Raw genomic sequence first — 14,834 nt, 5'->3', positions numbered from 1 at the left:
ATCTGTTGTAACCTGTAGCTTCCCTGTCACTTCTCTGGCTCTCCTCTCCTGCTAAGCTTTGTTTCCTGTTGAACAATATGGAATAAAGTTGTTAATCTAAAACACATTAAGACTCAAGGCTACAATCCAATAGAGCAAGTTGTTTCCCACAAATTTTGCTGAACTGCATATTAACTTAATATCCACCATTTTACTGCAATTATGTTAACTATGTTGCACTGCTCAGCTACATTTGGGTTACTGGGTTCAATTATAAAATTTAGCGAGCACACACAAAGGAGCCACTTACCTGGCTTTATGTAATTAGAACCTCCTGCCACTGCCATAGCTACTGCTGCTGCTGGAACCTCCATAGCCACCTGAGTAAGACAATGTTTTGTTTCAATACTTTGCATCAATGTAATATCAATGGTTCTGTGTTAATTGTTAAGGACCTGTTAAAAAATGTCCCTGGCCTAAATTAAGATGACCTAATAGGAATTTTATGACCCCTTTGGATGATGTCCTTTGAAGGGAGATTTAACTATCAGTCTTTTGTGATAGATACCGTACCTTGGTTTCGAGGTTTAGCAAAGTACTGGCCTCCGCCACCATAAGGGCCAGAGCTCCTGCCTCCAAAGTTCCCTCCCTTCATCGGTCCAAAATTTGAAGACTGATTGTTGTAATTGCCAAAATCATTGTAGCTTCCACCACCTCCAAAATTGCTTCCTAGAAATGGAAAAGCCTGTATTGATGACTTTGAGGACTGACAAGCCAATAGTGCCGATAGGGTCGGAATCAAAGATTATTATTTATATACCTTCTGTCAACGCCAAACCCTTACATTTCATTCTGAGTGAGGCATTCAGTTAATAATCCAGCATTTAAAGAAAAATCAACCCAACTAAGTTTTTCTCAGTGGCACATTAGAATTGAAGGCCTTTATGTATTCCAGGTCAATACAGACATTTTTTTTTTGGATGGATATATCAACTAAATGCCTGTGGAATTTAGACATTCAATCCAGCTATAGCGTTGATCTAACTATCTCACATTGAAGATACCACTAACCACTCATCCACTTACTTATTTTGGGGGAGGCGGCCCCAGCTTAAAGCCAGGAGGAGGTAGCACAGCAAACCTACTATAACGCACCATGCAATGTACCCATAATGCTTTAAGAGCTTTAAAATCTAACACGGGCATAAACTCTGGAAATCTAATCTATCTCCAAACCAAGTACCTGCATCACTGGATACCTACCACTACCACCGCCAAAGCCGCCTCCGCCTCCTCCGTTGTTATAGCTGTCATAGCTGCCACTCCCGCCATAGCCACTGCCCTGGTTTCCATAACCCTGTCCACCACTTCCATAGCCTCTGCTTCCTCCAGAGTAACCAGGGCCGCCTCCTCCATAACCACCTACAAGAATACAAGTCTTCTCAATAAGACAAAAGTATTTAACAAGTAAAGTCTATTTAAGTATAATAGCTAAAGGCTGCACACAGCATGCACATTTATGGGACTGATTGAACTTGGTCATGCACTAGGTTTAGTCTCTACTAGCCTATTCTAAAGGTACAGGTTGCCATTAACCATTACTTACAGACTCTGTAAGAAACTCACCGTCATTGCCAAATCCATTATAGCCATCCCCACTGCTGCCATATCCACCACCACCACGGCTGCCACCAAAGCCACCTGTAAGAAACCAAAGCTTTCAACCAGACTTCATAAATGAATGCTTATCAAAAGCAAGTTCTGTATATTAAGAACTACATTTGTGTAAAACCCATAAATGCTGGGAACATAGGGCAGCAGTTAATATTTAAAAGTTCTAAAACCAAAGAGGAATTAAAACAAATCATACACACCACGACCACTGAAGTTCCCTCCTCGACCAAAATTGTCATTGCCGCCAAAACCGCCTCCACGACCACCACCAAAGTTCCCAGAACCACTTCGACCTTAAAAGAGATTTTTAGATCATTAGGCTAACTTGTGATAATTTACACTGGCCCCTGTATCTAACCAAGCAATAAACACACCTCTCTGGCTGGAAGAAGCACTAGCCATCTCTTGCTTCGACAGAGCCTTTCTTACTTCACAGTTGTGGCCATTCACAGTATGGTATTTCTGAACTAAGAGAAAAAGGTAGATTCAGGACTGTAATAAAAGGTATGAACTCCAGAATCATTAACGAAAATGTAGTCCTCTGATACTTACTAACAATCTTATCCACAGAGTCATGGTCATCAAAGGTGACAAAAGCAAAGCCCCTCTTTTTTCCACTGCCTCTGTCAGTCATAATTTCTATCACTTCAATCTTCCCATACTGCTCAAAATAATCTCGCAGGTGATGTTCTTCAGTGTCTTCTTTAATACCGCCAACAAAGATCTTTTTCACAGTTAAGTGGGCACCTGGTCTCTGAGAATCCTAAATGGAAAAATGACTTCATTTATTTAGTAGCAGCACACTTCTAAATGTCTGGAAGCTGTGGTGGCCCCGCCTTTAATTCCACTTAGGAGGGAGGGGATTCTCCCAATTGAGATCTGCTCAGATCATAGTCTAAGGTTAAAAAGAAGCACCTATTAAGAAAAAACACTCACTTCTCTTGACACAGCTCTCTTAGGTTCCACAACTCTTCCATCCACTTTGTGTGGTCTTGCATTCATGGCAGCATCCACTTCTTCCACAGTGGCGTATGTGACAAACCCAAAGCCCCTGGATCTCTTGGTATTTGGATCTCTCATTACCTGTTTATAGAGTTAATCCAATCAACACACTGCCTGATCTCAGAACCAAAACCCATTCCTAGTCTGAGCGAGGCAAACATGAAACTTCATGGGAGAGGGAGCTCTTTATAGATCTATTAAGAAATCCCCACAGGAAGATTTTTACCATTTAGCTAAAAAAGAAGCAAGATTAAATAAGAATAAGCCAGCTCGTTCTTTTGTTTCTCTTAATCTTACCACACAGTCGGTTAGTGTTCCCCATTGCTCAAAATGGCTCCTCAGACTCTCGTCGGTTGTTTCAAAGCTCAGCCCTCCAATGAAGAGCTTCCGCAGCTGTTCGGGCTCCTTGGGAGACTAAAGTGGAGGAGGGAGGGGGTTTAGTGGAGGGGCTGGAACTTGGGCGAATGAATCAACACCGCGCATCAACACATGCTACACTTTTTATTGTTCTTTATTACTGCACAAGACCACGTGCTCCTTCCTGGGATAGGAGGTGCGTTGGGGACTCCGGTTGCACGCAGCGCATGCGTCCTTACTCTAAATACGCACGCGCAACAAAAGGCACAGGTTGGTCTGGTCCATCGCCATTAAGACTTAGTATCTTTTTAACAAGCGATCATTAGACCATATTAGGGACGGGGGTAGAAAAGGCCATAAACCTCAGATCGTAAATCTATGAAGTCTGCCACAAGGTACAGTGCGTGGACATTAATGGCTGTCGGATCGCAGCCTCATGGTGACTACGAGGACAAAATGGCGACCTGCATTTTTTAAAGTAGGCCTCAGCACTAATCGATCAAACACCGAAAGCACGGGTGCCAGCAACAAAACAAGTCACATCCTGTTATATTCAGTAAGTGTGGAAGAAAGCGAAGCTGTAAAGCGCGTCCAACTTACCTCTGACTTAGACATGACGGCAGGGTTGAGAGCCTTCAGCGATGCTTCCTCAGCAGCGTCAACCAGCAGAAAGGACTAAGATAACGAACGTGCCCGGCAGCCTACCTTCTGCTCGACCTTTTATCCCGCCTCCTCGCTTTCGGCATTGGTAGACTCCGCCCTTGCTTCAGTCTTATTGGAGATTTGAAATTGTTCCCTCCCACCATTGGCCAGTGAAAACGCCCTGCTAAGAAACGGCATCCGTTTGGGCGTTCTACTCAGTCTCCGCCCCTTTGAGTCATTGATGCCCCAAGGGATCTTTTCCTTAACCACATTGATTGGCTAGATAGCCAGTCACTTAATTTGAGTGTACTCACGTCTTTAAATGCCTTTTATAAATTTCCCACACCCGAACATTACAAAATCGGCAAAAGAGGATACGCTAGAAAGTAGTTCGCCGCGACTTTTCCAGGCCCCTCCCTATAAAGCGCATATGTAATAAAAATGGCGAGTTTACGCCGGCGCAGTACGAAGTTCCGCCTGCTGTCTGGAACACGTGAAATGGCGGGCGGGAGATGGTTGTGAATCTAGGCGCCTGCGTAGTGGCGGGACCTGTGTCTTGTTTTGCGCAGGCGTTTTGGGCGGAGAAAAGGTCCAAGCCCTGGATTGGTTGCGCAGGCGCAGGGAAGCATCCGTTTTGGCGGGCGGTTGGCATTGCGCAGAAGGCGGCGGTAGCGGTGGCTTGTGGTGCCGCTTTACCACAGAGGAACCGTGCAGGCCTTAGTGTGAGTGATCACTTTAGATCCTGGGTAAGTGGCAGAGTCTTGTCTACCCGTACGAGATCTTGAACCCGCTCCAATTGCACCGTTTATTGTACGAAATGAATGGACTGCTGTACTAGGGGGAACGACAGTGAAGGGGCCGCGACGGGTCGGGCTAGCCAATAGGACAACTGGGGCGGGATGTTTTATCCTTGCAGGTTCTGTGAAGCTGCGGTGCCGAAGCTTTTGACTGGCGAGTGTATAGGCCAATTGGGTCTTCCTATAGCTGCTAGTGATCGGTCCTTGGGCCATCGGAATGTGGTAGGCGGGTTTTTCTCGCATGAGTTGCGTCTCTCCGAGCCAATGAGGCCCAAGCGCGCGATAGGCCGGCCTTCCCCAAGAGGGAGAGGCTGGACTCCTGTGGGGAGCGCGGGAGTTGGCAGGTTAAATTCTTAAATGAGCCAGGAGCCAGTAAAAGGACAGACCTACCCCTCCACGTCCCCCAAGTAAAGCTTAGTCTTGCATTTGTTGGGGCGAGTATTTTATTTAACATGACTCCTACAATTAAGGCCTTCATCCGTATATTACCTTAAGGAAAACATGTTTTCTTGTGCTGCTTGAGTTTGTCATTTTTCTTTTACTTTCTGGTACATTCCACCCCTCACTTGAGACTTTGGAGAACGTGCCTTTAGTCTTTAAAAACTTTTAAAAGAAGAATATTAAAGTTTAGAGTGAAATGACTTAGGCAAAGTACTGTAATGAAAAGCATCCAAGAAAATTAGACTTAACCACTACCACCTGTTTCCAAAGCACACTGTACTTGTAGCCTTTTGAAAGTTTTTGAGAGCTACATGTCAAAAGTCAAAACGTGTTGCTTCTATGGAAACAGCAGGGTCAAGGCCTGTATCTTTGAGGGACAATTGTCATTAATGAAATAATGAAAACCTTAATAAAAATGAACACATTTGGGTTTTTATGTTTGTTTGTTTTCAGTCATGTATGTGTCACCACCATTCATGTTTCCAATTCTTTTATATGAGTCTCGTCTCCGAAGAACATTTTTCTCCCCTAACATTCAAGATATCCTAATCTCCTATTTCTGCTGTTCATTTGAGGATGTCTGATTTTGCATGAAAAAGCTGATTCATTTGGGAAGTATTTAGGGTGGTGGGGACAGAAGACTCCAACTCTTCATTGTTTTTGATTCCATATATTTTTGTATTTTCTCTGCAGTCTCTTTGGTGTCGATAATGCCCACACTTCTCAGAGGATCTAGACAAATGTATAATTTCCATTTACTATCTGTGTCTGTTGATTTATTTATAGTCTTTGAGGTACCCTTTTGATAAGAAAATTCCAGCCTGGCATAGTAGTCAATGCCTTTTTTCCCAGCAGGTGGATGAATATCTGTGAGCTTGACCAGCCTCCTGGTCCATGTAGTGAGATATTTGACAGCCAAAGCATAATCAGGCCCTGTCTCAAAAAAGAAGAAAAGAAAGAAAAAGATAATTTCATACTTTGTACAAAAGACTGATGATTTCAATTTAGTTTTCTGTTTTGTTTTTGAGATATATGTCTCAGACTGGCCTCACGTGAAGAGATCTACTTGTCTTCTCTCCACAGTGCTATCATGCCTGACAGATATTAGTGATGTTTCTAATGAATAGAGATGTCCATATTCACTGGTACTTTGAAAAGGACAAACATATTATGCAACTATTAGTTGCTTATTTACACTAACAGTGCAACTTTTGTGCTGAGCTCTAAAGCGATAGTGGACTCAGGGCATCTACCTAGATATGGTTCAGAATTTTTTTTTTTTCTTCCAGACATGGTTTCTCTGTGTAGCCCTGTCTGTCTTGGAACTCATTCTGTAGACCAGGCTAGTCTTGAAGTCAGAGATCTACGGGCCACTTGTCTCTCAAGTGCTGGGATTAAAGATGTGAGTCACAAGGTGTATGAGTACACTATAGCTGTACAGATGGTCGGGAGCCATCATGTGTGTAGCTGCTGGGAATTGAACTCAGGACCTCTACTGGCCCCGCTTGCTCCAGTGTAGTTCACTGTAGTTGTCTTCAGACACACCAGAAGAGGGCGTCTGATCTTATTACGGGTGGTTGTGAGCCACCATGTGGTTGCTGTGATCCGAACTCAGGACCTTCTGAAGAGCAGTCAGTGCTCTTACCCGCTGAGCCATCTTGCCAGCCCCCTATTATGATCTTATATTTAGTAGATTAGTAGTTAGCAAAGCATGGAGGAAATGACCACCCACCACCACCTTGTCTTGGAGTAGTCTTAAATAAGTGGACCATTAATCCCATTTTTCCTCTGGTGTAGATTAGTTTTTGTATCTTGAGATTAAAAAGGGAAGTTTTACTATTTCTTAGAGAGTGAACATAGGATTATGGCCAGCTTGTCTGTTTTGTGAGTTTAAGGTCAGCAGGACTTGCATAGTTTGACTCTGCCTCATAAATATACAGGATTGATTACATCTTCTGTGTATGTAACTTGTTAAAAAAAAATGGCAAGTAAGGGCTAGATATGTAGCCCTGTTTTAGATGCTCATAATTTTTTACCAGCTACGGGCCTATCCTGACATTGGTGTTTTTTTTTTTTTTTTTTTTTTTTTTTTTTTTGGTTTTCGAGACAGGGTTTCTCTGTGTAGCCCTGGCTGTCCTGGAACTCACTCTGTAGACCAGGCTGGCCTTGAACTCAGAAATCCGAGTGCCTCTGCCTCCCAAGTGCTGGGATTAAAGGCATGCACCACCACTGTCCGTTTTTTGTTTTGTTTTGTTTTTTTTAAGACAGAGTTTCTCTGTATATGGGCCCTGGCCGTCCTTGAACTAGCTCTCTATAGGTTAGGATGATCTTGAATTCAGAGATTACCCCTGCCTCTGCCTTCCAGGTGCTGTAATTAAAAATCATGTGTTACCACGCCTGGTGTTGTCATTTCTTCAGAATATTTCAGACTCTCTTTATAGTTTTTTTTTTCAGTGCTGGCTGGGATTAAAGGCGTGCACCACCACTGCCAGGTGTATAGTTTTGTTTTTTTTCGTTTGTTTTTTTAAAGCAAAGGTCTCTGTTGTCTATGTTGTCTTGAACTCATTATGTAGCCCAGTTTGACCTTGATTTGAAGGAATCCTCTTCCTGCCTCAGTCTCTCAGATGATGAGGTTACAGGTATGGCCCCACCATACCAAACTCTTTGAACCTATCTTTAATATTCAAAAAAATGTTTCACCAAACAAGCATATGAAATACTAAGTTCCCATCTATAATGTGTTCATTTTCTTAAAAGTTAGGTCAGTTTCAAGGTTTGGTAGAATTCTGGTCTATCATGCCTGGAGTCCCTTATCAGGGAGTAACCCAGTATCTGGCTTACTGGTTTAATGTGCTATGAAAACAAAACTTAGTCTAGGCTGTGGCAGCACATAGCTTTGATCCCGGCACTTGGGAGGCAGAGGCAGGCAGATTTCTGAGTTTGAGGCTAGCCTGGTCTACATAGTGAGTTCCAGGACAGCCAGGGAGGTACAAGAGAAACCCTGTATTGAAACACCACTCCCCCTCAAAAAAGAAAGAAGAAGAAGAGAAGAAAAGAAATAAACTTCCTGCTTATGTGTTCTTTTCCCATGTGGTAGTTAATAAGTGTGATAAGCATTTCTCTGTGGAAGGGAGATTTTACTGATAATTATTGACATTTTGAGGCTATCACTTTGAAAATTCTGGGAGGCTAGTGAAGTGGTTATGAGCACTAGATGTTCTTCCAAAGAACCCAGATTCGATCTCCAGCACCTACATGTCAGTTCACAACTGTAACTCCAGTCCCAGGGGATCTGAGAGCATCTGCATGGTGCACAGAATACCCATACACATAAATAAATCTTTAAAAAGAATTCTAATAACCGGGCACACCTTTAATCCCAGCACTTGGGAGGCAGAGGCAGGCAGATTTCTGACTTTGAGGCCAGTCTGGTCTACAGAGTGAGTTCCAGGACAGCCAAGCTACACAGAGAAACCCTGTCTCGAAAAAACAAAATTCTAATGTTTGCTTTTTTAAAACCTACTGTTAATAGTACAAGTGTTGAACTATGGTTTTAAAAGTTTAGCACTTTGCTATGGTGGTGCACACCTTTAATCCCAGGGCTTGGGAGGCAGACGGATTTCTGAGGCCATCCTGGTCTACAGAGTAAGTTCTAGGACAGCCAGGGCTGCATAAAGAAACTCTGCCTACCCCTGACCCTCCCCCCAAAGTTTAGCGCTTTGTCTTTAAAGGTTAGAGGCCCACTCTTTCAACTAAACCTAAAGGGATTAGTAAATGAGAAAATAACACAATTTCATTTAGTTTGTCTAAAACTCTGGGCCTTTAATCTCAGAGGCAGAGGCAAGAGGATCTCTGAGTTCACTGCTAGCCTGGTCTACATAGTGACTTCAAGGATAGTCAGGACTATGTAGAGAGACCCTGTCTAAAAAAGAAGAATAAAGCTATGTGTGTATATGGGTGGTAAATAAGCAGGGTAGTTGAAAATAAGAAACATAAAACTGAAGTGATTTGTGAATGTTTATAAAAGGGATACTTAAAGTGTCAGGGATTGAATGTGCTAAGCAGGTGCTTTGCCATTGACCTATATCAGTCCTGACAATACTTTAGAAAGGAGAAAGGTTTGTTTGGTACCCAGCCAACACAGGGTGAAAGTTTTCTGAGGAAAGCTAGTGACTTTGTTTATTGGTGCTGGTGTTTCTTTTCTATTTTTTGAGATAGGGCATTATTATTGTAGCCCATGCTGGCCTTAGGTTTGTGATTCTCCATCCCCAGCTTCTCAGGGTGTTGAGGACAGAACAGAAGGTCCTCCTCATGCTTGCTTGTGAGTTCTGTCATGAAACTACAGTATAGCCCTAGCTTTTGTTTTGTTTTGTTTTGAAACAGGGTTTGGTTTTTCTAAACTTGCTTTGTAGACCAAGCTGGTCTTGAACTCAAAGAGATCATTAGCCTGTCTCTTCATCCTGAGTACTAGAATCAAAGCTCACAGCTGTGTAGCTAAGCACTTTTATTTTGTCTGATAATTTTTATATACATTTACCTTCCTCAAGATTGGACCAGTGCTATGCTATACTGAGTTTAAAAACAGTGTAGTTATCATTTGATAGTGTTTATACATTGTTATTCATGAACTTTGAACAATAATCATCAAGAGATAGTTAAGCATCTAAAGGCATTTACTGCTCTTGTAAAGGATCTAAGTTCAGTTTTTAGCACCCAGGTCAGATGACTCACAACTACCCATAACTTCAGCTTTACGGGCTCTAATACCACTGGCTTCCTTAGATACCTCCATGTGCACATACATACAGATACATAAAATTTTAGGAAATTTTAAAAAGAACTTAGGTGATTTTGGAAAGAGTTGGCTTGTATATAGTACAAGCTATGAATTTGTTAGATTCTATAAGGCACTTGAAACCACGTATTCATTTCTGATGACAACTTTACACTTATGCTGGCAGAATACCCACAGTGACAACTGTGCCTATGTTTAGTCTGTCCAGGAACTCCACCCTTTTGTGGAAAAACCTACACTGTTCTTGTTAGCAGCTATGTAAATATTAGCCCTCTTAAGAGCTTGTCTTATGTCAAGCGATAGTGCACACCTTTAATCCCAGCACTTGGGAGGCAGAGGCAGGTAGATTTCTGAGTTCGAGGCCAGTCTGGTCTACAGAGTAAGTTCCAGGACAGCCAGGGCTACCCAGAGAAACCCTGTCTTGAAAAACCACCAAAAAAAAAAAAGAAGAGTTTGTTTTAGTTCTGCAGGTTTATTTTGGACAAATTGTATCCTGTTTTTTGTTTGTTTGATTTTTGAGACAGTGTCTTACTATGTAACCCAGGCTGGTCTGGAATTCACAGAGATCAGACTGCCTCTGCCTACCAAGTGCTAGGATTAAAGACATGAGCCGCTACACACCTGTACTTTTTTAAAAAAATTATTTATCCATTGACATGAAGGGTTTTATACAATAGGGCACACTACACTTGTGAGGTAGAAGCAGGTTGATTTTTGAATTTGGGGCCAGGGAAGCCAACCTGGTCAGTATAGTGAGATCCTGTCTCAAAAAAAAAAGTTTAAATTGGACATAGAGGCACATACCTTTACTCCCAGAACTCAGGAGGAAAAGGGAGACAGATATTTCTTGAGTTTGTTGCTAGCCTGGTCTATTGTGTTTCAGGACAGCCAGAGCTACATAGTAAAACACTGATATTTAAGAATCATGGAACAAGAGGCTGGCAAGATGGCTCAGCGGGTAAGAGCACTGACTGCTCTTCCAAAGGTCCAGCAACCACATGGTGGCTCACAACCATCTGTGATGAGATCTGACACCCTCTTCTGGTGCGAAGACAGCTATAGTGTATTACGTCAGAGCGAGCAGTGCCGGAGCAAGCAGAGGTCCTGAGTTCAATTCCCAGCATCCACATGATGGCTTATGGCCATCTATACAGCTACAGTGTACTCATACACATAAAATAAATAAGTAAATCTTTTAAAAAAATCATAGAACAAAAAGGCTGGTGGATGGTGGGTTTGGGATCAATTTGGGCTATTTGGTAAGACACTGTTTCAAAATAAGAACAAAACCAAGTCAAGTTGGGCATGCTGTCACACACCTTTAGTCCTGGAATTTGAGAAACAGGCAATAAGATCTGTGAGTTCAAGGCCAGCCTGGCCTACATAGATTCTCAAAAAAAAAAAAAAAAAAAAAAAAAAAAAAAAAACAGGAAAGTTTTAGAAATTCTTTGGATTATTTGAAGCAAAATTATTTTCTTTGTGTTCTTATTGGGTGCTGGAGGCAGAACCCAGAGATTTGAACATGCTAAGTACATTCCCTGTGCTATAATACACAGCCTCCAATTATTAATCTTTAAAGGTTTACTTCCTGTGCTTATTAGCTTCTTGTAGCTTCTATAACAGCACACTGCAGCGGATTCTAGAGGCTAGAAATCTGCATTAACCTCTTGTACTTGCTCTGAACCTCTTACACATGCTCTGGTAAGAATATGTTCCTTTTCTAGCTTCTGATGGCTTATGGCATGAGATTCCTTTGCTGTTTCGCAATTTGCATGCTGGGAACTCTATCTCTTATAAAGATGCCTATGATTGTACTTAAGGCCTGCTGGGGTGATTGAGGGTAAATTTCTTCTCATCTTTTAATAACAACATTGCTATGTAAGGTAATCACAAATTCATGGGATTAGGATATGAATCTTTTCAGTGAGCCCTGGGGACTGTTACCTAAATAAATTTCATCTAATTAAAAAAAAAAGGATTATTTTAAGAAATGGAAGACAAATGAAAAATATAAGACTCAGAAACCTGGACCTTTTTTTCTAAAGAATTGTAAACATTTTTTAAAAATTAATTTGATCTCAGAGTATTTTGCCTACATGTATGTTTATCATATGTGAATCTAGCGCCCACAGAGGTCAGAACAGTATCAGATCCCCTGGAACTGAAGTTACAGGTTGTTAGCCACTTAAGCCCTCTGTGACAGAAGTCAGCTCAATCACTCTCTCTCTCTCTCTCTCTCTCTCTCTCTGTGTCTGTCTGTCTCTGTCCCTCTCTCTCTCACTCTGGTTATTGTTTTTTCCAGACAGAGTTTTTCTGTGTAGTCTTGCATGTCCTGGAACTCAATTCTGTAGACTAGGCTGACCTCAAATTCATAGCGATCTGCCTGCCTCTGCCTTCTGAGTGCTGGGACTAAAGGCATGGACCACCACTGCCTAGATTGCAGCCAGCACTCTTAGAAATCACTAAGCTATCTGTCCAGTTCACAAATTTGGTTTTATTTATTTATTTTTGAGGCAGGGACTTTGTTATGTAGCTCTGGACATACTAGAACTTGCTATATAAATGAAGCTGGCCTCCAACTCCCATAAGTGCCGAGATTAAAAGGTGTGTGTCGGGCTGGGCGGTGGTGGTGCACGCCTTTAATCCCAGCACTTGGGAGGCAGAGGCAGGTGGATTTCTGAGTTCGAGGCCGGCCTGGTCTACAGAGTGAGTTCTAGGACAGCCAGGGCTAAACAGGGAAACCCTGTCTCAAAAACCAAAAAAAAAAAAAAAAAAAAAAAAAAAAAAAAAAAAAAAAAAAAAAGGTGTGTGTTACCATACCTGGCTGAATTTATTTTTGAAACTAATCTCTAAGTAGAGAGGCCTCGACCGAAGGGAGAAAGGAGACCTGAAACACAGAGTTGGAGAACAAAAGGACACGGAACCAAGTTGAGGGTTTCCAATCAAGGTTCTCCTTTACTTTGGGGGTTCAGCATTTATATACAAGAGAGCATAACTGAATCTCTAGGTTACAATGACATTTGAATAACATAAGGAATTAGGGAGGAGTCAGGAAGAGTCCGAGCAAAGTCTAGGAGGATGTCAAAGGGAAACCGGCTGCAGGGCTGAAGGTGGAAGGAAACTCAGAGCGACTCGCAGGTCTCAGCTCCGGGGGATGGCTGGAGGCGCAGTCCACAGTGGGGTAGGAGGTCAACAGCAGATGTCTTCAGGTTGTATACATGCCAGCCAGCAGGCGCACAGCAGGCATGAGTTGAGTCTGCAGTGGCAAACTCCGATGTCTTGCAGCTGAGGGAACCCAACATAAACTCATTCACAAAGCTTGCTTGCTTATTTATTATTTATTTTTCAAAAACAGTTTCTCTGTTAATCCTGGCTATCCTTGAACTATTTTTGTAGACCAGGCTGGCCTTGAGCTTTTTTTTTCCCTGCCAATAATTAAAACTACAAATCAAGCAGAGTCTGCTGCTGCATGCTTTTTTTTTCAATGACTTATTTTTATTTATTATAGATAAATACACTGTTGCTGTCTTCAGACACACAAGAAAACATCAGATCTCATTACCGATGGTTGTGAGCCACCATGTGGTTGCTGGGATCTGAACTCGGGACCTTTAGAAGAGCAGTCAGTGCTCTTACCCCCTGAGCCATCTGGACAGCTATCTGCATGCCTTTTAATTCCTGCAGTTGGGAAGAACCAGTGGGATTTCTCAGCCTAGTCTATATTCCCAGTTTCAGCCCAACTCAAGTTATGTTAGTAAGATCCTTTCTTAATAATAAATAATAATAATTTATTCTAACATTTGACCATTATAGTCCTGTCACTTTTGCCTAGAACTTGAGAGGCAACTACTTGATTACTGATTGATTTTCAATTCCTTGGTCTGTTAATATAGACAGACAAACCTGTACAGCATAAACTCTTTTTAAAAAGTGTAGTGAAGTGGCCAGACCATTTACTACCTTTCTAGTGAATTTGGGAGCCATATGTTCTGAACTTTTCTTTCCAGTAATAAGTACTTCATCAAAATTAGCACTGATACATTTTCTACCTTAAAATAGGTTATAGATGGAATAAAGATTTTCGTGTGTAGTTTTAATTTACAGATTTTTTTGTTTTGTTTTTTGTTTTTTTGAGACAGGGTTTCTCTGTGTAGCCCTGGCTGTCCTGGAACTTATTCTATAGACCAGGCTGGCCTCGAACTCAGAAATCCACCTACCTTTGCCTCCCAAGTGCTGGGATTAAAGGCATGCGCCACCACTGCCTGGCAATTTACAGATTTTCTGAGTGAGTGTTGTATTATGCTTCATAGCTAATACACACATGAGATTGACAAGATGTACTTGAAAAGATTGTTTCAAGGTCAGTCATAACAAATAGTATTCACATCTCCTCCATGGAGCCAAGGAAGCACATTGAACTCAAGTACTCCCTGATTGTAATCTACATTCCTCAGAATACAGCAAATTTGCATCTGAGCCAACAGGTATAATTATGTTGGAATAAAATGCCCTGTACTAAAGAGGTCAGTTAACAAGCTGGGAAATCTTAACTTTAGTTTTTAAAGCAAATCCTTGAACTCAGTGTGCCTTGTTCTCATCCCTAAATCATTAAGACTCACTTGTACAGAACTGTGGAGGGTGATATACCACTAATTTGTTCAGTATCTTTCAACAGTAAATTATGTCTAAAGATCTGATAAAACATAGTAAACCTCGTTTGAGTAGTTGGAGACAGCAGAGATAAAATTACAGATAATTCAGAAAATTCATTAAAGTTATTCTTTAACTTTATTGTTAAACTTTTGCCTCTGTTTCCAAAGTGCTCTCTATTCTTTTTCCATAACAGACCTACTAGATAGGTTGGGCAAATAACAGCAGGTTAGTTAATTAAAGAATCAATTCATCAAGAGGACATAATAATCTTAAGTGTTTATACAGCTGATAATAAAAGCTTCAGGAGCTAGGAATATAGCTCAGTGATAGAGTGTTGGATTAGAATTCATTAGGCCCAGGGTTTGATCCTCAACTTCACAGTGGAGGGGGTCTCATAATGCATGAAGGAGAAAAGATAGATGGGAAATAGCAAACTTCTTTGATTACGTTTGGAGAGTTAACTAATTGATAAAAACAAATGTATAATAAAGTAG

At 41.6% G+C, this 14,834-nt stretch overlaps 2 protein-coding genes across 7 annotated transcripts in view; one reads left to right on the top strand and one right to left on the bottom strand.

The window, feature by feature from the left end:
* The window catches only part of Hnrnpa1 (heterogeneous nuclear ribonucleoprotein A1), a 14,028-nt gene extending 9,956 nt beyond the window's left edge, over positions 1 to 4,072 (bottom strand). The window contains exons 1-11 of one of the 5 annotated variants that reach the window (XR_004114601.1): positions 3,613 to 4,067; positions 2,953 to 3,069; positions 2,590 to 2,736; positions 2,206 to 2,416; positions 2,028 to 2,120; positions 1,854 to 1,946; positions 1,606 to 1,680; positions 1,243 to 1,401; positions 553 to 708; positions 290 to 359; positions 1 to 65 (exon numbers count right to left, since the gene is read on the bottom strand). Coding sequence is in view for 1 of the 5 variants with exons in the window: in XM_031357362.1 (XP_031213222.1) it covers positions 304 to 359; positions 553 to 708; positions 1,243 to 1,401; positions 1,606 to 1,680; positions 1,854 to 1,946; positions 2,028 to 2,120; positions 2,206 to 2,416; positions 2,590 to 2,736; positions 2,953 to 3,069; positions 3,613 to 3,627 (1,122 nt within the window). In the remaining 4 variants the exon portion in view is untranslated. Of the gene's footprint in view, positions 66 to 288; positions 360 to 552; positions 709 to 1,242; positions 1,402 to 1,605; positions 1,681 to 1,853; positions 1,947 to 2,027; positions 2,121 to 2,205; positions 2,417 to 2,589; positions 2,737 to 2,952; positions 3,070 to 3,612 lie in introns of those variants that run through there. The other 4 variants (XR_004114602.1, XR_004114605.1, XM_031357362.1 and 1 more) reach the window with 4 other exon arrangements.
* Positions 4,073 to 4,250: 178 nt separating this feature from the next.
* The window catches only part of Cbx5 (chromobox 5), a 31,479-nt gene continuing 20,895 nt past the window's right edge, over positions 4,251 to 14,834 (top strand). Inside the window, exon 1 of one of the 2 annotated variants that reach the window (XM_031357434.1) lies at positions 4,251 to 4,400. The gene's annotated coding sequence lies outside the window, so the exon portion shown is untranslated. The remainder of the gene's footprint in view (positions 4,401 to 14,834) is intronic. The other variant, XM_031357425.1, reaches the window with a different exon arrangement.

Source organism: Mastomys coucha, unplaced genomic scaffold (genome assembly GCF_008632895.1).
Source record: "Mastomys coucha isolate ucsf_1 unplaced genomic scaffold, UCSF_Mcou_1 pScaffold11, whole genome shotgun sequence".
Taxonomy (NCBI): Eukaryota; Metazoa; Chordata; class Mammalia; order Rodentia; family Muridae; genus Mastomys; species Mastomys coucha.
The sequence above is the reverse complement of the archived record's forward strand: the minus strand, read 5'-3'. Positions and strand labels throughout refer to the sequence as shown.